Below are 26268 nucleotides of genomic sequence, written 5' to 3'. Positions count from 1 at the left end.
ATTTTCCCTTGTGTTTTTCAGTTGATGGTGGCTTTAATCGGAAGGCATGTTTTTGGGATTTTGCCCGACACCTAGACCGTCTCGATGCCGTGCTTATGACTAGAATTAACAACAGCAACATAATGGGCTTGAGTGCAGTAGTAGAACGAAAACAGGGAGGGCATGTGTATCCACAGATTGGTCACTACTTTTGTAATGTTCCCGAACGAAAGACACTACCTAGTCCTGATGGCGACAAAGACAAAGACCCTCTCCTAGTCGACCTGTTCGAAAGAGGGCACCATTTAGTGTCAAATCTGAAGGCCTTAAACTTGAAGCCACAAAACTGCTATAGAGATATCGAACCAATCAATTTATACCACAAAGTGGGACATGGTACCTTAGACATGTATGTCATCAGCCCGGCACGAGATTCAAAAGAAGTTAAGGAGTTTCTTCAAAAATGGGCAGCTGGCGATCATAAACTTTTCACTGCCAAAGATAGCAAGGAGTTCAACTTTCCAATTCAGAATCTGGTCTCAATATGTGCTCTTCTCGTTTGGCAGCCAGCCAATCCTGAAGACACTATCACTAGGATTCTGTTTCCAGGAAGCACACCTGACTATAAAATCATTGACGGTCTCGATAGAATCAAACATTTGGAATTTATGAAACATCCTATCTGTACTGCCAAAACCATTGCGCCAGCCATTACAACAGCTATGACCAAAAAGGCACTTAAGGCCGCACCCGTGGAAAAAGGTTTTCCCGAGCCAGTTTTTCCGTCCAAGGCTGCAAAGCCACCAATATCAGCCGCTATTGAAAAAGATAACAAGCTACTAGATAATAAATTAAAACTATCACAACAACAACAGGATAATAAAATCAAAGAGGCTGCAGTTGAAGCTTTACCACCCAAAACTGTGATTGCCGCAAAGGCTGAGGTTAAGCCAGAACCAATCATTGAGAAGTCAAAAGCCAGTCCCGATGCTGTGATCCCTGACAATAAGGAAGCCGATCTTATTGACGCCAAAACAGCTGAAAGTGAACAACCTGAAGAACAAATTGATAACAAGGAAGCATTCGAACAAGACGTCGGAAAGAAAGTCGAAATCGAAATTATCAAAAAAGAAGTAGACACTGAATCCGCCAAAAAGGAGGAAATCGAAATCAAAGCTAAAGCTGCTAAAACCAAAGCTGAGAAACCGCGAGCTGAAGTTAAGCCTGTAGTTCGATCAAGGATCGACACAAAGCCTCCAAAGTCAATGGATAAGAAAACTATCAAAAAAGACACAGAGAAGAAAGCATCTCCTACTGCTACTCCCCGCAAGCAAGAAACAGGAAAACCAACTGCAAAAGAACGTGAGATCAAACCACGGGTTGCATCTAGAATCACAAGATCCAGTCCCAGTAGTACACCGGCAAAAAGTACCAAGGATGCTAATAATCGAAAAGTACTTGAATCTAAGCAACATGCTGCGAAACCAGCTAAACGCGAGATTACTAAAAAAGACCCCGAAAAGAAGGAACCGAAACCAGAACGTAAACCTATTTCACGAAGGCCGCGAGCTAGCTCCCCTTCGAAACGTGCCCCAGGTAGCCCAGTTAAAGCTGCTAAACCAAAAGCCGATGCCCGAAAACCACGCCTTGATAAGGGAGGTACTACAGATTCCAGTCTAGTATCCACTCCCAGCGCAGATGAAGTCTCTGCAGCCAAGAAAATCCAAGATATCGCCGCCACTCAAGACGTGGATGTAGCCAAACAACGTGAGCTAGATGATCTCAAAGAGGAGCAAGAAGTTGTGAGGGAGATTGAAGCCGTTTTCAGCCGCGATGAAAAGAAACGAAAAGACGTCAAACCAGATCATCGCGAAGTAGCTGATATTGCCAAGCAAGACAGCACCACAGAGGCAGAAGAGGAAGAAGAGTACCTCATCATTGAAAAAGAAGAGGTCGAACAATATACTGAGGACTCAATAAATGAGCAAGAAAGCAGCATAACTAAAGAAGAGGAAATCCAGAAGCATCAACGAGACTCTCAAGAATCTGAGAAGAAACGCAAACCAAGCGCCGAGGAAGAGATTGAGGAGCAAGCGGCCAAACTAGAAGCTGCTGAAAAAATTGAAAAAGAACAGAAACAAGCTGAACCAAAAGCCGAACCCAAACCATCGAAAGAAGAACAGCAGCAAGAAGAAAAGAAGCCAGCTGAAGAGATCCAACCCGACTCCATTGAAGAGCCAGTCAAATTAACCACACCTGAAAAGACTGAAATCAAAGCAGAAGTACAGGAAATTATCGCGTCAGCCAAAGAAGTCGCCAAAGCCAAAACTGAGGAATCAACAGCCATCAAGACTGAAGAATTTTCTTCCCCAACTCCTGAAGACAAAGTTAGCAGTGCAAAGAAAACTTCCGACACCAAAGACGAACTCGATGTCCAGAAGGATGTCAACCTTCAAGAAAGTCTTCCGGAAGAAAAATTCTCTGCAACAATTGAGTCCGGAGCCACTACAGCTCCTACCCTTCCAGAAGATGAAAGAATTCCTCTGGACGAGATCAAGGAAGATCTCATAATCGAGGAGAAATATGTAAAGGAGGAAACAAAAGAAACAGAGGTTCCGGCATCACCGCCAAAACCAACAACTATTGAACCAGTTGCAACAGCACGTGTCCTTCCAGCTAAAATGCAATTTGAAGCTCATCAGGGACTTCTTCGAGACGTTGTTAAAACCCCTGACGAAGTAGCAGATCTTCCAGTTCATGAAGAAGCTGATTTCGTTCCATACGAAGAAGTCGGAGCTGATGCTAAAAAGAAGCCAAGTGCAATCGAATTGAAGGATGAAACCAAACCAGTAGATACGCTGAAAGAAGATACTGTCAAGGAAGACAAGGAAGAAGCAGAAGTTGATGAGAAACATGACGAAAAGGAAAAAGTTGAGAAATTAGAAGATACAAAGAAATCACCTGAGCCTGAAACAAAGGCCGTTTCGCCGCCAGAAAAAGAAAAGGAGGAAAAGGAAACAACTCCTGAAAAGGAAGATATCAAAGTTGCAAGCCCAGTCGAGAAGAAAGAGACAACTCCTGAAAAAGATGATATCAAAACTACAAGTCCGGTGGAGAAGAGAGAGCCAAGTCCTGAAAAAGAAGAGGTGAAAGTTGCAAGCCCGGTGGAAGAGAAAGAGCATAGTCCTGAAAAAGAAGAGGGTAAAGTTGCAAGTCCAGTGGAAACAATTGCACCCGGAGGAGATGGCGAGAAAGTTGAGAAGAAAACTCCTCTAGATGAAAAGAAATCTCCTCTAGAAGCAACCGAAAGCAAAGAAACCAAAGCGCCAAGCCCAGAAATTAAGGAAAAGGAACAGAAGGATATTTCCCCAGAAAAACCTGGAAAAGTTGAATCACCCGTCACTGAAAAAGTTGCATGCCCTGAAAAGCCAGCGTCTCCCGAAAAGCCTTCTATTGAATTAGCTAAAGTAACAGAAAAGAGTGTAACTCCAGAAAAGGTTGTGTCTCCTGTGGAGGCTAAACCCGCTGAAAAAGTAGAGCCTAAACAACCAACTATTTCTGAAAAACCTGAATCACATGAAAAGATTGGGTCTCCTGAAAAGGCTGCGTCGCCCGAAAAAGTCTCTCCTGCCTCTCCTGAAAAAGCTGCAATTACCGAAAAACTTGCATCCCCTGAAAAAGCACCGTCACCTAAAACAACTGATATTGTCGATAAAGTCGAATCTCCAGAAAAGGCAGCTTCTCCAGAAAAGGCGCCGTCACCTCAACAAATTGATACTACTGAAAAGCCGGCATCACTTGAAAAAGTTACATCTCCTGAAAGAAAACAGTCACCTGAACCAACTGAAACTACAGTAAAACCTGAAAAAGCTGCGACTCCTGAAAAAACTGAATCACCAGTAAAAGTTGAACCGCCAACAACACTCTCCATTTCTGGTAAAATAACCCCTCCCGGAAAAGTTGCACCTCCAGAGAAAATTGAATCTGCAGAGAAGGTAGAATCTCCAGAGAAGATTCGATCTCCAGAAGAAGAAGCTCCCACACAAAAAGATATCTCGCCTGTAAAAGGAGCATCTCCTGGAGAAACCCCGGCAAAGGCAACTTCACCTGAAAAGATAGCCAGCCCTGACAAAGCCGCTCCAGAGAAAGCTGAAGTTCCGGAAAAGGCAAAATCTCCTGAGAAAACACCTGTTGAAAAAGTAGCAACACCGGCAGTAACTGAACCTGTGAAACCCGCTGCAGAAAAAGCTGCATTAGCAGAGAAAGTTGAATCGCCTGAGAAGGAAACTGCTGAAAAAGCGCCAACCCCGGCAGCAACTGAACTAGAGAAAATCACTACAGAAAAAGTCGCCGTGTCAGATAAGGCTGAATCTCCTGAGAAGAAACCTGCTGAAAAAGCGCCAACAACTCCAGAATCTGAACTGGAAAAAAGTAAATCACCTCAGCCAGATGTGGAAGTTACTCCAGCTGAACAAGTCGAGCCTATCGAAAAGGCTGTTACCGCAGAGAAAGAAAAAGTTCCTGAGAAGGTAACTCCAAAAGAAGAATCGCCCAAGGAAAAAAGCGTTTCTCCTCCACAGGTAGCGTCCCCAGAGAAAGCTGCATCCCCCGACAAAAAAGTGTCTCCCGAAAAGATCGAATCACCCGAAAAGGAAGTGACTGTGAAAGCAATTTCAACTATAGAAACAGTTGCACCTGAGAAAAAACTCGGATCACCTGAGAAGGTATCACCTTCTGAAAAGGTTGAATTAACAGAAAAATCACTTGAAGAAGTTGAAAAAGAAAAGCCTGAAGAAAAGGTATCACCACACGTGGATGTGCTTTCATCCGAGAAACTTTCAACGACTGACAAAGTAGAAACTCTAGTGAAACAGATCTCTCCTGCCACTCAAAAAGATTTGTCTACAGAGAAATTACCAGGACTAGAGAAAGACGCTTCACCAGTATCTCCTGCAGATGCTGCAATTCCTTCAGAGAAAGTTTCGCCTTCTGAAAAAGTTGAAGCTCATGAAGAAATTGGAATGGTTGAAAAAGCCCCTGAAAAGGCAGAGTCCGCTGTAAAGGCTCAATCTCCCGATCATAAAACCAAATCTCCTGAATTGCTAGTCGAAAAGGACAAATCTCCCGAGAAAGTAATTTCGCCTTCAGAAGTGACCAAGCTTCCATCTACAGAGAAATTGTCTCCAGCTGCCCCAGCTGAGAAAATACCTTCTCCGGCTGCGTCAGATAAACCATCATCTCCACTTACATCTGAAAAAGAAGCATCTGAGAAATCTGCCTCTCCAGCTCCTTCAGACAAGTCAGTATCACCCGCTCCTACAGAAAAATCACCTGCTCCCTCTGAAAAAGCAGCATCACCAATCGAACAAATAGCACAGGAAAGAGTGCCGTCTCCTGAAAAAGTAGATGAAAAGGCTCCTTCCGACAAGATAGCCACTACTGAAGAGAAAGTTGAAAAAGAAGAAGCTCCATCAACCGAAGCAACCGCAGAATCAACAAAACAACCAGAGAAACTCTCGGATAAGGAGGAAAAACTGACAAGCCCAGACACAAAAGTCATTCCAGTTGAACTGGATGCACCTAAAGTTAAGGACAAGGTATCACCTGAACCTATGCAGGAAATGAAATCTCCTGAAAAAATTGATGCAAAAGTAGTGTCGAAATCACCAGAACTAACTAAACAAGAGATTGAAATTCCTGAAAAAGAAAAAGCTGTGGAGCCTGCAAAAATGCCAAGTCCTGAAAAAGAAATTCCGATTGAAACCAAAGCTGAGAAACCCGATGCGCTTAGGAAAGAAGAATCAGAACAAGAAAAAAGTCCAGCTAAAGAATCTTCACCAAGCGAAGGAAAGCCAATAATTCCAGAACCTGAAAAGGAAACAGTGAAAACTGAACCTGTGCAAGAACCATCCAGCAAAGACATTCAGGAAACTGAGAAGCCTGAAAAAGAATCAAGTATTGACAAAAAAGAAACTATTCCTGCCCCTGAATCAAAAGCTGAAAGTAAGATTCCATCGCCAGTAACGCCTGATGAAAAAGAGGCAAAACCAACTCCCACTGAAGAAATCAGAGAGTCAAGCCCCCAGTCAAAAGAGGAAGATGGAAAAACTTTAAGCCCAGAACCTAAGAAGGCCGAAAGCAAAACACCTTCACCCACTCCAGCTCAAGTACCCAGCCCTACACCTGAAATGAAAGGAACGACACCAGAAACTAAAGAAGCCAAAGAACTTAAGGCAGCTAGCCCTGAGTTGAAGAAAGAATCAGATAAGCCTGCTTCTCCGGTTGACAAGAAGGCACCCAGCGTCGACGTAGATACCGACAAAAAGGAGGAAGTTGTGGCTAAACATACTCTTACGGATGAGAAGGCACCAAGCCCAGAAGCAGACAAGAAGAAGGAAGACGAAGCTAAGGATGCCACTCCTGCCATAGAATTAAAGGACGAAAAGTCTCCTAAAGAAGTTCCTGCTACCAAAAGTCCAATTGCAGATGCCACTGCTGAGAAGCCAGACCATGAGTCGAAAACTGAAATTGATACAAAAGAAGAAGAAGCCGAAAAAGCTTCGCCGGGAAAGCCTAAACCCCTCACATCTGAAGATCATGCTGATACTCTCTCAACAGAAAGCCCAGCTACAGTCGAGGAAGCTATTGTTATCGAGAAGCACGAGCCTCAGGTTCTCTCCCGAAAAGAGTCATTAAAGAGCGATGAGAAAGAAAAGGATGAAGTGAGTCCGAAGGAGGTAGCCAAACCAATTACTGAAGCCCATGCTATGTATGATATGAGAACTCCACCGTCTCCTGTGTCACCAATCGAAAAGGCTGAGGACTTGGCTGTTAAAGTAAAAGATGATATTGTAGGAATCGTGAAAGATGTTGAGGAGGAAATCGAGAAAAAAATTATTGCTCCTACAGAAGCGGCTATTTCATCTGAACTCAAGGATATTAAAGAAGATTTGAAGGAAGCTGGTAAAGAAGCAAAAGATGAATTAGGTGGAATTATTGAAGCCGCCAAAGATGTCGGAAGCAAAGTATTTAGTGGCTTACAAGGACTTCTGCATAAAACTGAGGAGACGGTTGAAGAGACAACTAAGAAAGAAACAGCAGCACTGCAAGAAGAAGTATCAAAGAAGCTAGATGAATTATCTACCAAAGTGGAAGACGTATCTGATAAAGTGCAAGATAAAATTGATGATCTTACTGTGTCGGTAACAGAGAAAACCGTTGAGGGCTCTGCCATTGCTGAGAAAACCGCAGCTAAACTTGAGGCTGATATTATGAAAGCAGAGGAAAAAACAAAAGACGTCTGTACAGATGTCAAAAAAGACGTTGAAAAGACAATAGAGAAAGTTGCAGAAAAAACTGAAGACCTGAAGGCCAAAGCCAAGGAAGAAACTGAGGCTGTGATTCAAAAGGCTGACAAGCTCACTGAAGAAATTGTAGATAAAACTAAAGAAGCTGCTGAGACCGCGAAGGCGGAAGCTACTAAAACAATTGATGAGAAGATGGAGAAAGTCGATGCTGCTATTTCAGAGCAAATCAAAAAAGCAGATGAAGTGGTTGAGAAAGCGGCTGTCGTTGTAGCAGAAAAAACTGCTGAGATATCGGCGGAAGTTGAAAAGACCGCCAAAGCGGCTGAATCAGGTATCGCCTCTTTCTTGGGAGGAGTAGCAAAAGGAATTGTGTCGACAATTGATTCTGCAGCAGAAAAGATCACCGAAAAGTTACAGCCAGAGAAGGAACCTAAAGCTGACGATGATGATAAAGAAGTTTTGGAGCTTACCGAAAGTGCCCAGTCGGAGAAGAAATCTTCCTTCGAAATCACCAGCTACACCACTGAGCTCAGAGAAACTCACATTACTACCTTAGATTCGCCAGTAAAGGAGGATTCATTCCCCTCTGATGAATTCAAACTGTCTGGAATGGAACGTGACGAATCGAGCCTTCATGATATTCGCGAAGAAGAGGAGGAAGATCGATACTCACCACCGAGTAAGGAAGCACTATCCTCTGAAGATAAATCACCTGTCCCTGCACTCCGACCAGTTTCACCGCGTGAAGAAGAAGTTGTCAAGATTGTAGCTACCGTTGCGGAAGTCCTTAAATCGGACAAAGATTTAACAGAGATTATACCAGACTTTGATGAGAAGCAGCTCGAGGAGAAGTTATCACGTACAGCAAGCTTGAAGGATTCAGATGGAACGACGGTCAAAAGAATGCTCGTAACTGCCAGTAGTGAAGATGGTGGAGAAGAAACAGAAATCTGTCCACCAGGCACCATAAAATTCACACCAGGATCTACTCCGGAACCTTCTTCTGGAAGAATGTCACCTGAAGAGAAAGCCACTCAAGATGAACCTTCCAAGGTTAGTCCTGAGGAAGTTTCCGAAAAATCACCTGGTGCCCCATTGTCTTTTGAAGAAAAAGAGAAACATGAAATCTCTGAAAAGGATCAAATCAAAGCAGCTGAAAGTAAATCGCCCATGAAATTTCCTACTTCCCCCAGTCCAGCCCCCCATTTCCCAGAAGAAACAACAGCCAGGACAGAACCAACGCCTTTCGAACATAAAGTTATTTCCGCTCATGAACTTGCTGATCTCGAAGGGTTCAAACATCCCGAATCCCGAAAAGAATCCGTCGCTACTGACGATTCTAGGCGAGAATCAGCCATCAGTATCAGCGAAAAAGACATTACAAAAGATGAAAGCTCGATTGATGATCATCCTTGCTTGCCGCACGATGACTTGAAAAAAAGTCCAGAACCAATTGCAGAAGAAATTCTGAAGGAAAGCGTATCACCATTGTCTGCTATAAAGACGCCTTCATTCCCATCCTCTAAGGACACTAAATCCCCAGAACACACAGCACCAGAATCACAAGCTGATCACATTACTGAGAAGTCTGAAAAAGATCAAAAGGAACCCACGAAGGAAGAAGAACCTTCAAAAGACTATAGCAGACCTGAATCAGCTGCAAGCCTTCCTAGTGATAAGGAAACATCACGAAAAGCTTCTGTCGTTAGCGAAAAAGAATCTGTTAAAGACACTTCAAGACCGGAATCAGCAGCAAGTCATGTCGACCTGCCTTCAAGGCGGGAATCTAAAGGTAGCCACGTCGATGAAAAAGAAACACTTCCTAAAGACGACGATAAAGTCCATGATGATAAGACTCCCTCTCGTAAAGAATCCGTGACCACTGAACCTTCCAGACCGGAATCAGTAGCTAGTCATCTCGAAGAAAAAGATGAATCTCGAAAACAATCCGAAGTGACAGATAAAGAAGTGTCGCGTCCAACTTCTGCTGCTAGTCACTTTGACGAAAAACCCCTTCCAAAAGAAGTGTCAAGGCCTGAATCAGTTGCATCGAGTGTAGATGAAAAAGAGTCTACAAAAGAACCGTCAAAACCAGAGACTGTTACACCTCAACCTCAAGAAGACGAAAAGAAGCATGACGAACAACCATCTAAGCCAGCATCACTTGTTGCAGACAAAGATAGCCAGCTAGAGTTAACCCAGTCTCCCAAGGAACCATCCAAGCCAGAATTAGTTGTTTCTGACAAAGGTGACAAGGATGTGAGTAAAGAGGTGTCAAGGCCAGAATCAGTTGCTTCTCAGAAAGACGAAAAAGAATTAAGTAAAGTACCATCCAGTCCAGAATCAATAATATCCTCAAAAGATGAAAAGGAAACCAGCAAGGAACTTTCTCGACCGGAATCAGTTTTATCCCAAAAGGAAGATTCCGTTACTCAGAAGGACGAAAAAGAAGCTAGTAGGCCAGAATCGTCCGCCTCCCAAAAAGATGAACTGGAAGCTAGCAAAGAACTGTCAGCACCTAAGACGATTGAACACCACAAGGATGAAAAGGAGGCAGCTAAAGAGCCTTCTAAACCCGAAACAATTGCACCTCAACAAGACGAAAAGGAAGCGAGCAAAGAATCGTCTAGACCTGATTCCGTAGCATCTCATAAAGATGAAAAAGAAACCAGCAAAGAATCTTCAAGACCAGAATCTGTCGCTTCCCATAAAGATGAGAAAGACGTCAGTAAGGAACCATCTAGACCGGAGTCCGTCGTTTCTCAGAAAGACGAGAAAGAAGCCATCAAAGAACCATCTAGACCAGAATCAGTCGCTTCTCATAAAGATGAGAAAGAACTTAGCCAAGAGCCATCTAGACCAGAATCAGTAGCATCCCATAAAGATGATAAGGAAGCCAGCAAAGAGCCATCTAGACCGGAATCCGCGGCTTCACAGAAGGATGACAAGGAAACTGGTAAAGAACCATCGAGACCAGAATCAGTTATCTCCCACAAGGATGAAGAGGAAACCAAAAAAGAACCATCTAGGCCAGAATCCGCCGCTTCACAAAAAGATGACAAGGAACTGTCTAGACCAGAATCAGCCGTTTCATCTAAAGATGAAAAAGAAGTTAGTAAAGAGCCATCAAGACCTGAATCAGTCGTTTCTCATATAGATGAGAAAGATGCTAGTAAAGAACCGTCTAGGCCAGAATCCGCCGCTTCTCAGAAAGATGACAAGGAAGCAAGTAAAGAACCATCCAAACCAGAATCAATCGCTTCTCCCACAGATGCAAAAGAAGCCAGTAAGGAACCATCTAGACCAGAATCTGCCGCTTCTCATAAAGATGAGAAGGAAGTCAGCAAAGAACCGTCTAGGCCGGAATCAGCTGCTTCTCAAAAGGATGAGAAAGAATCTAGCAAGGAGCTATTAAAACCAGAATCAACCGCTTCCCCTAAAGATGAGGAAAAAGCAAGCAAAGAACCGTCCAGGCCTGAGTCAGCCACTTCTCAAAAAAGTAGTATTGATGAGGTATCAAAACCCGAAGCAGTCACTTCTCCAAAGGATGAGAAAGAAGCTAGCAAGGAACCATCTAGACCAGAATCAGTTGCCTCTCACAAAGATGAGAAAGAAGCTAGCAAGGACCCATCTAGGCCAGAATCTGCAACATCCCACAAGGATGAAATAGAGACGAGTAAGGAGTCATCTAGACCAGAATCAGTCGCTTCTCATATAGATGAGAAGGAAACCAGCAAGGAATCATCTAGGCCGGAGTCTGCCACTTCTCACAAAGATGAAACAGTAGCTAGTAAAGAAACATCTAGACCGGAATCCGTTACGTCCCATAAAGATGAGAAAGAAGCCAGTAAAGAGCCATCCAGACCGGAATCTGCAGCCTCCCACAAGGAGGAAAAAGAAGCTAGCAAGGAGGCATCTAGACCCCCATCCGTTGCGTCTCTTAAAGATGAAAAAGAAACCAGTAAGGAACCATCTAGACGAGAATCAGTCATTTCCGAAAAGGATGACAAAGAAGCTAGCAAGGAGTCATCTAGACCGGACTCAGTCGCTTCTAAGAAGGATGAAAAAGATGACAGTATTCAGCGAGGATCAGTAGTTTCTCAAGCAGACGAGAAAGATATCAGCAAGGAACCTTCAAGTCCGCAATCGACTGCATCTCCAAAAGATGATACGGAAGCCAGTAAGGAGCCTCCAAAACCGGAATCAGTCACAGAATCGATTGAGAAAGATAAAACGGTGCCTCCAGCCAAACCAGAATCGAGACCTGAATCCGTTTTAAGTACTCACCCTGAAGACACCGGAAGTAGGAGGGATTCATCCGCGAGTCTAAGTTCCAAGCCAGAGGAAAAAGCTGCAACCTCCCCCAAAGAAGCAGATATTAAAGAGGAAGAGCCAGCCAAGGCATCGGTTACTCCAGCAAAGTCGCCTGAAGTGCCCAGAAAAACGTCTATATCTACTACTGTTAGCGACAAAGAGGAAGACAAGCTAGCCACGAAACCAGAATCGACAACAGACCATGTTCACGAAGAGCCATCTGCCACGAAACCAACCGAGGTTGATACTCACGATTCAAAAGCTCATGCTCTTCAGGAGAAGATGCAAGACACATTAGCAGAAAAACCATCATTAACTACACAAGATGCATCTCGACCAGAATCGGCAGCATCGCATATAAGTGAAAAAGATACGAAATCGGATCACAAATCACCAGTCTCATCGCGACCAGAGTCAGCTGCGAGCCACATTGAACCTGAGCACGAAAAAGCCACTCAAGATTCATCTAAAGCAATAGAGGAAGCAGTCAAACGAGCATCAATTGTTGCCGTAACAGCAGCTCCGTGCGCTGCAACTTTAGTTGAAGAAACTGGTAAAAAGTCAAGTCCTTCTGAAAGTAAAGAATCTTCCCGACCAGAGTCAGTAACGAGTCACGCCGACGAAAAGACTTCCCCGAGCAAAGATGCTCCTAGACCTGATTCTATTGTAAGTCATACCGAAGTTCCGATTTCTCCGGCAAAAGATATTTCTCGACCTGAATCTGTTACAAGTCACATTGAGGACCGACTTTCTCCTCTAAAAGATACTTCTAAACCTGAGCCTGTCGTTGAACACATTGACGAAAAAATCTCACCAATCAAGACAGTGCCAGAGGCAAAGGGTGGAGATAAAGATGAAAAGAAAGTTGAAACATCGTCCGCAGACATTTCGGCTGTTTCCAAACCAGAATCTGCTGCTACTCATGTAGATGATAAAGAAACCGTCCCTCTCAAATCCGATACAGGGCTTGAATCTAAAACTAGTTTCGTTGATGAAAAAGACTCTGTAAAAGATTCCTCTCGCTCTGAATCTGCCGCAAGCTTCGGTGGCAGCGAAAAAGACGAAGCGCTACAAAAAGACTCAACTAAACCCGAAACCAAAGATAGTGGCGCTTTAAAGGATAGCTCGAAGCCTGAATCACGGCCAGATTCGAAAGCAAGTCAAGTCGATGATAGTGTCGCTTCAAAGGATAGCTCGAAGCCTGAATCACGGCCAGATTCGAAAACAAGTCAAGTCGATGAGCAGGAAGCAGCCAAATCAGATTCCCGCAGGGAGTCTACTCTCAGTGCTTCTGAAGAGAAAGATGTTCACTCAAGACCTGACTCAAAGATGACTCATATAGACGAAAAGAAACTCAGCATTGGATCTGAAATAAGTATCGTTAGCAAAGAAGGACTCTCACCATCTAAGACTGATGAAAAGGAGCCATCCCGACCGGAATCCAAAGCCAGTCATACAGATGAGAAAGACTCACATATAAGTCCAGTAAGCCAAAAGGAGACATCATCCAAAGATGCATCCAGACCTGAATCCGTTACAAGTCATATTGATGAAAAGGATGTTCTATCGGAAAAAGACACTTCCCGACCAGAGTCTAAAATCAGTCACGTTGAAGAAAAAGGCCCTTCAAGACCAGACTCTGTAGCAAGTCATACAAGTGAAAAAGATGCAAAACCGATGCAAAAATCTGAGCCAAGCGACTCCCATCTGAAGGACGTAGTACAACCAGAATCTAAAGTGGAAGATTTAGATGAAAAGGATAGTTCAAGGCCTAGTTCGAAAACTAGTCATGCAGAGGATAAAGACGATTCTAAGCAAACATCACGGCCAGAGTCGGCGACTAGTCATAAATCTGAAAGTCCAACTAAAGACACATCAAGACCCGATTCAAAATCAAGTCACATCGATGAAAAGGACGATTCCAAACAAATGTCTCGGCCAGAATCAGCAGCGAGTCACAAATCCGACACGAAAGAACTAGAATCCTCGCGCCCAGCCTCACAGGCATCGCATGTTAGTGGGAAAGACACTGCTGAAGATAAACCCATTCCAACTCAAGATGACATAAAAATTCAGCCAGTAGCAGAAAAAGTCGAGGCAGACAAGAAGTCGCCTGAAGCTAAAGAAGCATCCAGACCTGAATCCAGAGCAGATCAAGATGATCTCGCTAGGAAGACACCATCCCCCATCCAAAAAGATGAACACTCTGAATCTGTATCTGACTCCAGTGAAAAGGATACAACAAAATCAGAACTTTCTCAGGAATTAGCAACATCATCCATCATCACTCAACATATCAAGGAGGAACCACAAAAGACAGAAAAGGTAGGAACAATGATCACAACGACAGAAACTACCACGACAAAAACAGTTATTGTAGAAAAAACAGTGGATTCAGCCCAAACTGTAAGCGATTCCAAGAAAACTGAAACAGTCACAACTGAAACAGCTAAAGAACAACCACATTCACGCCGTGAATCAACTTTGAGCCAGTCCAGCGATAAGACTCAGCACTCCAGACCCGCTTCCTCGATGAGCGATCACGAGGACGAAGATGATGCTGAAATCATGGCAATCAAAGAAGCTCGTTCCAAGTCAGTAGCATCTATCATGATGACCAGTATGTACAAGCCCGCTGAAGACTTCACTACTTTCTCAACATTAGATGAGGAATCATCTGATTACAAACAAGAACTAAGCGACATAATATCTTCCGCCACAACCACCAAAACTGAAAAGGCTGTCACAAGCAGCACATCCAGCAGCAAAGATCATGCAACCCTGGATAGAAGAGTTTCCATCTCACCAGAGTGTGATGTATCGCGACATCTTTCAGATGAACGGATCGCCATAATTACATCTTCAATCGATCCTACGTCTCCAGGAAGTAAAGACCGGAAAACTCCGCCTACGGTCCCAGTTAGTCCTAATATAAAGTCTGAATTTAAATTAAGCCAACCTGAAACAACGACTCAAAGTACAATCACAGTCGTAACTAAGGAAACATCAATAACTTCAGGAGCATCCACACCCAAGGACGTATCAGGAAAATCGAGTCCTGGTTTCCAGTCGCACACAACTTCGGAAAGCCAATCGATTCCAACCCCAGCAGGTCAAGGTTCTTCAACTCCCGATTCATCTCCGAAACCGACTTCGCCATTCCCACGTGTCAGCAAGGAAGAGCTGAAGTCATTCTCCGAACAGAGCACACCTGATATTACAAGAATACCTACTCCTGAAATACTAGATTCTAAAGCTTCTCAGGATAGTAGTTCCGAACAAATTACAACTACAACAATTACTACTATAACCAAAGTAATTTCCAGTGATGGCAAGGAGATAGTAACTGAAGAAAAGACTGTTACAACAAGTGATTCCAGTGACCCCAAGAAAAGCACAACTGTAGTCACTAAAACGCATTCATCCTCAGACGTGCCTGGTTCAAAAGACGTAAGCTCTCTAAAGTCGGAGTTCCGCAGCTCTACACCAGGAAGTGATGATTTTGAGCAGCACGAAGGCTACTCCCTACGATCCGACATCAGCTCCGGGCAAGCTTCAAGAGTAACTTCAGGCTGGGCTACGGGAACCGTTGACGATAGACATTTCAGTGATGATGAAGTTCCACCTTCTCCACTTAGTACCACTTCTGACGCTGCCTTCTCTCCACCCTCTGACTATTCATACGAATACAACGTCCGGATGAAACAACGCGGAGGAAAGAAATCCGATATAGACACAGAAACAGACAGCCAAGATGACATTCCGCCACAATACGGAAGCGCAGAAGCGGAATCGGCTCTTCCCATTACAATGACGCACAAAATTGATCCAATGAGCACATCCTTCTATGGAACATTACCCGAAACATTCGGTGAAAAATCTAGTCCTATTCCCATTGTAACCACAAGAACAACCATCACACGTACCTATCATGAGTCTCCTTCAAGCCAGTCAGGGGATAGCATGAGCCAATCGTCCTTCCTGTCTAAACAGGGTGATCATAAATTCCTAGATGAAGCCGACATGGACTTTGAAAAAGCCCTCGAAGAGCATCGACAAGCCCGAGGAACTGAAGTCATGACCACAGTCACTTCCAAATATTCCTATTCTCCGTCAAAGCAAGCTCCTCAAACTGAGGAATTCGCCAAAACCCAATTCCCATTGGAGGACGTCCAAAAAGTTGCCAAAACATCCCCTCCAACAGCAGAATCAACCAAAGACTCTAAACCTGAGGCAGATAAATCAAAAGATCCGAAACCGGATGAGAAAGACCCAGCAAATGTTTGGGGAAAACCACTAGGCCTACCGTCGCCGGCACCTATGCCAGCGGAAAATGATATTCGAACTACACCAAAAAAGGAACGTAAAATGGTCGTGAGTAAAACAACAAAGTTAAACAACGAAAAGAATCTACGGAAGCGATCTGAATCGCCGGTAAAGGCAGCGAAGAAAGCTAATCCAATCTACATGGATCTGACTTATGTTCCACATAATGGAAACTCGTACTATTCACATGTGGAATTCTTCAAGAGGGTGCGCGCGCGCTACTATGTTTTCTCTGGAACTGAACCGAGTCGAGAAGTTTACAATGCTCTACTGGAAGCAAAACAAACGTGGGAAGATAAGGATTTAGGTGAGTAGTTGAAATTTTATGTATTTTTAAATTATTTTAAGACTTTCTAAGGACATACGGACTTCATATTTTGTTTTAATAATAAGAAATAATATTGATGAAAAGAACTGGCTGTTCGTCGAAGTATTCAATAGGGGCCACCCAAGGACATCCAAGAACCTGACTCCGGAAAATAACCCAGAAATAACCCATAAGTTGAAACGTCCGCTGATATTAGCCAAGAGTCATTTAACCCACTTTATTGCCTAAATGAATTTTGGGTCGTTCAAGGAGAGTCATAAAGAAGAATTATATCCATTTATAGCATGGTCTAGGTAACAAAACCTAGTTATGGAAGTTTCAGCTACCTCAAAGTAAATTTTTCCCAGTTGGACAAGCTGTTTTGTGAAGTCCCAATAAGAATCCACCACCTCTTCTATGCCAGAATCATTCAGGATTTCTTAGTGACTATCTCATATTGGCAGGAATCAGGATCTGCAACTATAATATTTTCAAATCTTCTTCTTCTTATGTTGATCTGCGTCATTTTATTTGGCACAAGGTTTAGGAAATCAGGAGCCTGGGACTTTATTTTTCAAAGGTTGCTTATTTTTCAAAATGATTGAAACCTCAGCTCATAGAGGATCAAAAATTAACAGCAATGGACAAACTTCACCACTGAGGAGACTAGCGAAGACCAACCGTTTTATGCTCCTGCAATTATTTCCAGTCAACCTCATCAGAGTTTCTGGTCAGGAGAGATATTAAAGTTCTGATTGTCAATTGGATTGTTGTAGTAGGCATGAAGTCGTTGGACATCGATTAAGTGCAGTCACGAAAAGCGATCTCAACTCATAGTGCGCTTTTCAAATAGTTCATCAGTTCAATTCGTAGCTTCTAGCCTTCAGCTGCTATCGCTAGTAACCTGTCTCGCAAAATCCAAAGCCAAACAAATCGCAGCAGCTTCAGTACCTATCAGTCTTAAGACCTTAACACATGGCTTCCTCAGCACCTGAAATATTGGAGACATGATGTGATATTCCAAAACATAGGGCACAGCACAGAATCGTTAGTGACATCTAAAGAATTAGCGCGTTCGATCAGGCCATCGTACGTACCGTACAAGAACTTTCTTTCTCTCAGGTAGATGTCAACAAGTGGTACAACGTACCAACGTACAAAACTAGGTACAACGATCGTCATCATCCCAAGTAAGGCATCCCAAATATCTTCGTTTTGTGCCGAGGTCCATTGAATTTGATATCCTGACACCCCCGTCAATGCCATCGTTCCATCTAAGGCAGAGTCTGCCACCTCTTCTAGACTTTTCGGGTTGGATTACCTTGTAAGGAACTAGCCTGGAACCGTTTTTCACATTACTTCGGACTAAACCCCGAGCTCACCCGCCTTGGAAAGCCTTCCAATCAAGAAAAACCTTCACCAACAGGAGGGGAGAAAACGAATGGAACCCTTCCAGCGGTCGAGCTCTGCTTTCTTTACAACAAGAAGAAATCGAACGTAATATGCTACGCAGCTCCACTTGTTTAAATAGAGTGGTTCACGAACCGAGTAGGGAGTAGTTAGCCTCACCATGCTTCCCATTCTGTCACGCAACTAAATTGCCAAAGAGCCATCTGCCTCTTGTTTCATTTTGACAAAAGATTTCCCACTCATTTAGGGTACATCGCCGTCGTCCACGAGCGACCACCTCCCTTGCTTGTATATGACGTTTCCCTCCTTAGCAAGAAGGGCAACGGAATCAGTCACTATCATGGCCGATTCAGAGGCAGCATGATAGGCAGACGCCACCCACAAAACTTCCCGTCTCTGTACTTGCACAAGGCGATTACGATATAAATCCTTACTAAGAGCATCAGCCCATATATCAGCAAATTCTCATCTCATTAAAAGGCATCGCCTGCTCGATGTAGGACCCCTAATGTTTGCAATTAGCCAACTTAAGGTCGAAACTTTAGCTGCAAACTTGCTGCTTTGAGTTAGGCGTCAGCCCAAGGTATTTAACCTTGGGTTTTGGCTAAATTATCGACTCGGGACTGGACTGGTCGGAATTCTCTTTTAGTCAAAATGACTACTTCGGTCTTTCCCAGTGCAAGGTTGCTACCATAATCAGTCATCCATTCGCTTACCTGTCGCATCAATATAGCAAGTCTGATTGCGCCTGTAATCTGCATAACTGACCAGGCGCGGCTCTTCTGGCATGTTGGGTCTTAGCAGGCTCTCGTAGGAAGCGTTCCAGAGGTTCGACACTAGGATGGATCCCTGTGTTACCCCCGATGGCACCTCCATCCTTCTCTGACCATCTAGTATTTCATAGAACAGGGAGCGGTTTCCCACGTAATCTCTCAATATCCATAAGAGGTAGCTCAGCACGTGAAAAGTACTGTTCAAACGATGTTGGCAGGATCATTTTGGACACCAAGCTTATCTAGAATTTAAACGCCACTTCGGTCCTTATTTGGAAATCGAGGGAAGGGGATAGCTTAGTGAACCCTTTGACAATTATCGAGTTCCTTGCTAACGTCGATGGGGTGATGTGAGCCTAGCTCAGCCAAGGTGGTAGTTGTGCATGTGTCAGAAGCAGCCCCTAAAATGAAAATCGCTAAAACTGAGCAGATGGCTTCGAATAGAAGCCGAGTGGAAGCGCAGTCCGCTGTTCTTGCGAAAGCTGAAAAGGAAAGGCTTATTAAGAAATGCGCCGCAGTTGTGAAGCCTATTGGAATGTGCAACGTTTCGCCAAAAAAAACGTGAAAAAATCATGAAAAACGGATTGGTGGAAGTGAAGGAACTTCTGGATCGTATTTCTTTCTACAGGGCAGACATGAAGAACAACACGAAAAACAGAAGTAACTGCTTCCCCCACTGGGGGCATCGTAAGCATCACACGGGTCACAGATAGCGGTTACAGAGCGAACTGGCGAAAAATACGAGAGGAGAAGGCGAGTCTGAAGGAGACTTCACCCAGGCTCAAAAGAACAAGGCGAAAAAAGGCAAAAGGTAACAACACCACAGGATTCGCAGCATTCGAAATTTATTTCGAATGTTGCAAATGCGAACGAATAGATGGCGCGGAACTATCCACTTTGCAGAGCTCGCCACGGGAGTGGAAGACTAGCGAGAAAAGGGTGCCATGAGTTAGGGGCAGAAAAGAAACACATGAAGCGAGATTATTCTCTTCTGCCTCTAACGAGCAAATAGTCACTTCACTCTTCCTTTATTCTTTAAATAAATTAATTAATAAAGTCTAATCGTCAAATCTATCGAGTATTGATTGTAAAAACCCAGTCTATGTTCCGGTGTACCTAAAAAGTGTGGTTTGCAAAGAATTGGACTATGAAAGTTAAATTGGTGACCCCGAAGAGCACAAAGCCCTAGTACTATCAGTATCCAAAGTGAAGAAAGAGAGGCTGGACCCTCACCTGTAAACATAACTATTGAACAACCTGTGCAGCCGATACCTCAGATGACTCGTTCTGTTCCTCTGATCTCGAGCGCGTTTTATCAAGTTAACCAAACATCAGCACCGCAGCGCCAGACGTCAGCATCACTGCCGCAGCCACCATCGTTGCCGCCGCAACCGCAGCCATCACCATCTCAAACGCAGCTGACACCAGCATTATTGCCGCATCAGAAATTCAACGAGCGCTACCACCTTTCAACATTGACAGCAGCAACTTAGAAAACGAACGATTATTTGGCAACCAATTGACTTCATCACAACAACCACACCTTTTACTATAAAAACCACATAGAAGTTTTCTACACTATTTATTCCGCATTTGTATATTTAATATATATTATTATATTATATTTATAGTTCAGATAATAATAATTAAAAATCGCTGCAAGAGACGGCGTTGAAGTGTTTCTCATCGCGGGTTCACCACGGGTTCGGTGGTGATTTCGGTCTGCGCTGGAGAGCGTCCGCTTCGGTCGTCATTTCTGTGTTCGTGCGTGCATTTGTGGGGGCGGCCTGCCGTGCCGGAGCAAAATTCACCGCGTTTCATTATAAACTCACCGCGTGTTCATTGCAAACTCGTACTTTTCGTTACTCAAGATGTCGTTCGACAGCAAAGTCGCGGCAGGCCCATCGGACCCGCAAGTGACCGCCCTCGCCGTACGCGTTCCTCCGTTTTGGGGGCGGAACCCGTAGCTGTGGTTCGTGCATTTGGAAGCGCAGTTCCAAATGTCCGGCATCACATCGGACGCGACCCGCTTCAACTACACGGTGGTCGGCCTAGACGAAGAGTCTATTCTTCTGGTGTTCGACGTAGTGAAGTCGGCATCGTACACACAGCTCAAGAGCGAGTTGATCAGGCGCCTGTCGACAAGCGAGTCGGCAAAATTAGACCACTTGCTGGCGGGTTTAACGTTGGGTGATCGAACTCCCAGCCAATTGATTCGCGAAATGAGGCAATTGGGTGGGAGCAAGATTGGCGATGACCTGATCAAGTCGCTCTGGCTGCGGCGGCTCCCGGAGGGCACCCAGGCGATCCTAGCCTGCGTCTCCGGTTCCTTGGAGGAACTGGCAGCGACGGCCGACCAGGTGCAGGAAGTGTACGTACGCCCAACCTTGGCGGCCGTTCAACCACCGTCGGATGAGGTGGGTGACTTGAGGCGCGAGATAACCGCTTTAACAGCCAGTGTGGCCGAGATGCGGGCGACGTTGGACGCTCAGCGTTCGGGCGCCAGATCGCGAGCGCGCTCACGGTGTGCCACCCGAAAAGGGCGATCAGGTAGCAGGTCGTCAGGACAGTCCGCGGATCGAGGGATTTGCTGGTACCACCGCAGATTCGGGGATAAAGCGACAAGATGTACGCTACCGTGTAGATTCGCGCCTACCGCAAAAAACTAGGTCCGCGGGGGGTCTTGGCGACGGCCACCCAGAACGCAGCGCCACGTCGCCTAACTATTTTCGACCCCCTCAGCGGGCGCAGCTACCTCATCGATACTGGTGCGGAGGTTTCGGTTCTTCCCGTACCTCGGCAACATCAACTTTTCCCACAACCGCTCAAACTTGCGGCAGCAAATTCCTCCCGCATAAACACATACGGGTATAGGGAAGTGGACGTGAGTCTTGGCTTGCGTAGGACATTTTCGTAGCGTTTCATTCTGGCGGATGTCAGCTTCCCCATATTAGGCGCAGACTTCTTGTGTCACTATGGATTGCTGGTGGACTTGCAAAATAAGTCCCTTATAGACCCCACGACAAACCTTAATTCGTCGGGACAAATGGTATCTCACCCAGGCAATAATCTTTCCGTTCTTTTAGAAGACATTACCGACTCTCGTGTTCGGGCACTTCTCCAAAAGTTCAGCCAGATTACTACCGAGTGTAGTCTCTCCAAACCAGTGAAGCACAATATGCAGCACCACATTATCACTACTGGTTCCCCGATCTTCTCGAAGGTGCGTCCTCTACCATCCCAGAAACTGGCTATTGCACGGAAAGAGTTTGAAGAACTCGTTCAACAGGATATCTGCAGGCCCTCAAACAGCTGTTGGTCTTCCCCACTGCATATGGTCCCTAAGCCAAACGGCGAATGGCGCCCATGTGGGGATTACAGAAGGCTAAATGCACAGACTTTTCCTGACCGATATCCGATTCCACTCATCCACGACTTTGCGCATCACCTCGCGAATTGCCGCATCTTTTCGACCTTGGACTTAACCAAGGCTTATCACCAAATCCCAGTAGCTCCTGAAGACATTCCAAAGACGGCAATATGCACACCCTTTGGACTCTTCGAGTTCACCCGGATGACTTCCGGATTGTGCAATGCGGCGCAAACCTTTCAAAGGTTCATTCACTCAGTCCTGCGAAACCTCGAGTTCTGTTTCGTATATTTGGATGATGTTTTGGTCGCTTCTTCCACTGAGTCTGAGCACTTAGCCCATCTCGAGTGTATTTTTCAACGTCTCCTTGAGGCCGGTTTAGTCCTAAACTTTGAGAAATGCAAATTTCTCCAAAAACAAGTGAGATTCCTCGGCCATTTCATTTCCCCTGAAGGAATACAGCCCGACCCAGACAAGTTGCAAGCGATAACAAGCTTCCCGCGTCCAAAGACAGTGAGGGAGTTGAGGAGGTTCTTGGGCATGCTGAACTTCTACCGTCGTTTCCTGCCCAAGGCCGCCCATCGCCAGTCGATTTTGAACGCGTACTTGTCTGGCCCCAAAACTAAGGACACACGAGAGATCGTGTGGTCTGAAGAGGCTATCTGCGCGTTTGACAAATCCCGTCAACAATTGGCCGACGCTACACTCTTGGCATTCCCTCTGCAAGATGCACCCCTAGCCGTTTTTGTTGATGCCTCTGACATCGCAGTAGGTGCTGCCCTTCACCAATAGGTGGATCAAGTTTGGCAGCCGTTGAGCTTCTTCTCAAAGCAGTTGAATTCCGCTCAACGGAACTACAGTACCTACGATCGCGAACTGCTCGCCGCGTATTTGAGCATCAAATACTTCCGTTTCTCCCTAGAAGGCAGGCCGTTCACAGTGTTCACGGACCATAAGCCTCTCACGTATGCTTTGAAACAGAAGCCCGACAAAGCGTCCCCTCGTCAGCTTCGTCATCTGAGCTTTATAAGCCAGTTTACGTCAGACATCCAGCACGTGTCCGGCAAGGACAACATAGTTGCTGACGCTTTGTCTCGTGTCTCCGAGGTTAACATCCCCGCCTCACTCGATTTCTCGGCTATTGCCAAGGCGAAGGAGGATGACGCAGCATTTCAGAGCCTCAAATTCAACCCCAAATAGAAATTTCGGGAGTTGCCCATCTTCGGCTCAAACCTCTCTCTCTGCTGCGAAGACTCGGAAAAGGGACCTCGGCCATACATTCCGGCCACATTTCGCAAGGAAGTGTTCCACGCAGTTCACGACTTGACGCATCCCGGCATCAGGACAACAAACCGGTTAGTCACCGGAAAATACTTCTGGCCCTCCGTGAACAAGGATATCAATTCCTGGGCCAGAGAGTGCATCGCATGCCAAAAGTGTAAAGTCTCCAGGCATGTAAGGAAAGAAGTGGGCTCATTCCCCCGCACTACCAAGCGTTTCCACACGATACACCTCGACATAGTAGGGCCTTTGCGAGACTCGCATGGTTATAGGTATTGTCTCACAATCATCGACAGGTTTACGCGGTGGCCTGAGGCAATACCTCTGAAAGACATTACGGCGCAATCATGTGCCGAAGCCCTCTGTCGAGAGTGGATACCTCGCTTTGGCGTCCCTGCAGTGGTCCCCATCACTGACCAGGGAATGCAATTTGAGTCCACCCTTTTCTCCGAGTTCGGCAAACTCCTTGGTTTTAAACGCCAGCGGACTACTGCATACCACCCGTAATCCAATGGGATGCTAGAACGTTGGCACCGGACGCTGAAAGCCGCCATTATGGCACGTGACGATCCGTCCTGGTCCCAAGTCTTGCCTCTCGTCCTACTCGGCCTACGTACAACCCGACGAGAGGAATTTGCTTCCAGCCCCGCAGAGCTGGTATACGGGGAGAACCCAAGACTCCCAAGCGATCCGGTCTTCGACAAGAGATCGGGTCTCACGGAGTCGGGGTTGGTGCGTCTGCTGAGGGACAATCTCCTACGCATCAAAGCGCCACCACCCACTCGACACTCGTCCATACCTGCTTGTTCGCCCAAGGAACTGGACACATGGACGCACGTGCTGATCAGGACGGATGCCGTCCGGAAGCCACTGCAGCCTCCATATGAGGGCCCGTACCGCGTTCTCGAGCGGGGAGAACATTTCTTCCAGCTCGAGATCGGTGGACACAGGAAGGCGGTCTCTCTGTCCAGGCTGAAACCCGTGTCCGCCCCGAAGCAGCGTCGTGTCCGTTTTGTGGATTGACGGCGAACGAAGTTCCGGGATCAGTCGCCGAAACCCCTAGGTTTCATCTGGGGGCGGAGTGATGTGGCACGGCAGGATTCGCAGCATTCGAAATTTAGATGGCGCGGATCTATCCACTTTGCGGAGCTCGCCACGGGAGTGGAGGACCGGCGAGAAGAGTGTGCCATGAGTTAGGGGCAGAAAAGAAACACATGAAGCGAGACTCTCTTCTGCCTCTAACGAGCATACAGTCACAGTCACACAAATTATTTAATAAAGCCACACAAATTATTTAATAAAGTCACACAAATTATTTAATAAAGTCTAATGGTTAAATATATTGTGTATTGATTGTAAAAACCCAGTCTATGTTCCGGTGTACCTAAAAGTGTGGTTTGCAAAGAAATTAATATTAAAGTTAAAGAGTGATGTCAGCCTAGTTCTGCCAAGGTGGTACCTCTGCGTGTATCAGGAGTCAGGCCCTACAATGAAAATCGCTACAACTGAGCAGATGGCTTCGAATATAAGCCGAGTGGGAGCGCAGTCCACTGTTCTTGTGAAAGCCGAAGAGGAAAGGCTTATCAAGAAATACGCCACAGTTGCGAAACCCATTAAGGTGTGCCAGCTTCTTTCAGAAGAACGTAAAAAAATCATGAAAAACGGACTAGTGGAGCTGAGAAAACTTCTGGATCGTATTTCTTAATAAAGGGCAGACATGGACAACAACACGGAAAAAGCACGAAAAGCAACTGTTTCCCCCACTGGGAGCACCGTAAGCGTCAAACAGGCCGCAGATAGCGTTTACAGAGCGAACTGGCGAAAAATACGAGAGGACAAGGCGAGTCTGAAGGAGACTTCACCCATGCAGTGACCATGGCTCAAAAGAACAGGGCGAAAAAGGGCAAGAGGTAACAACACCCCACGTCGTCAGAAAAACCTCTGCCAAACTTAAGGGAAACCAATGGTGGAGTAACAAAAGAAAATGTGGAAGACAAAGGAAGACTAAACCTCCAGCTCTTATTAAGCCGACGGAAGGTGAGACCGTGGCCGAAATTCTCATCGAACTAAATAGGATCAAAACCAAAGACAGCGGAGCAGAAGTATTTCCCATTTGGACCACAAACAAATATACGTTCTGTGAAGCAGTCAAAGTGCTTCTGGAAGTAAAAGTTTTGGTTTCTAGCCTAGAACCCACATGCTTCCTGGAAATTCGAAATCTTGATTCGCTCACAGAAAAAACTCAAGTGGAAGAAGTAATCGAGCGCGAATATCCGGAGGATAAATATCACTTCTCTGAGCTCTCGAGGCCAAAAACTCACTGTGGTGGAAGTTACTGAACAATATGCGAAGAAACTCCTTAACAAGTTAGGTAGAATCCTGGGGCGCCACCAAATGTTACATATGTCGTTGACCATCATGAGCTAGTGGGCTCCACTGCATGGCATCATCCGCAATGGAATTGTTATCCCTCCTTAATGTGTGACCTATCCAATGTCACTTTCAACATTTCATTAACTCGTCCATGGATAACCTGTACACCAACGAAATTCTTTGTCCAAAATTGTATCAGGCAAGGCGTACTTCGACGACACGTCGCAAACAAGTGTTGACGCAGGACTGGACCTTTTGAGTAACAGTTTGAGTAACTTTCTATGTGCTACTCCCATATAGCAACACAAAAAGAGAAGCAGCACACACCAGTTTTGCCACGCGGAATTGAAATAATACTACTCCTCTTTTCTATTAAATTATATATTACAATTTTATCTTCTTCCACTTACTACAAACGCACCACTTATTCATGAATTAAAACAATTAAAAAAGCTATAAAATTATATAAACTTCCGGCGGACGTGACTTGACTTTTTCTTTCTTTTTCTCTATTACAAAAAACCTGACCTCCTTCACATTTTTCTTCGCCCAATCCCATGTCAGACAGTCAGCTATTTCTGCGACCATTGAATGCAGCGGTGGAGACGAATTCATGTTGGCGCCTAGGCTCGCGCCTCCGATATGCCGCCACATCACTATGCCCCCAGCTGGACCTGGTCACACTTCTCGAGACCCCTAGGGGTGTTGATCTCCAATGTCGCGTGTTGGACAGACGCAGCATTCCCGAGTCGTTTAGCCCTGCTTTGATGTGCAGAACAGGATCGGCGGGGAGGCGTAGATTCTCCCCATAAACCATCTCCGCTAAGC

General features: G+C 45.3%; 1 protein-coding gene across 6 annotated transcripts in view; it reads left to right on the top strand.

Moving 5' to 3' along the window:
• The window catches only part of LOC119654570 (microtubule-associated protein futsch), a 358399-nt gene that overhangs the window by 315462 nt on the left and 16669 nt on the right, over nt 1-26268 (top strand). For 4 of the 6 annotated variants that reach the window (XM_038060023.1, XM_038060020.1, XM_038060022.1 and 1 more), the window contains one exon: nt 22-16233. In XM_038060023.1, the coding sequence (XP_037915951.1) occupies nt 22-16233 (16212 nt within the window). The remainder of the gene's footprint in view (nt 1-21; nt 16234-26268) is intronic. The other 2 variants (XM_038060024.1, XM_038060025.1) reach the window with 2 other exon arrangements.

The sequence above is a fragment of the Hermetia illucens genome, chromosome 4 (genome assembly GCF_905115235.1).
Source record: "Hermetia illucens chromosome 4, iHerIll2.2.curated.20191125, whole genome shotgun sequence".
Classification (NCBI taxonomy): Eukaryota; Metazoa; Arthropoda; class Insecta; order Diptera; family Stratiomyidae; genus Hermetia; species Hermetia illucens.
Note: the sequence above shows the minus strand (reverse complement) of the source record. Positions and strands in the feature narration are given on the sequence as shown.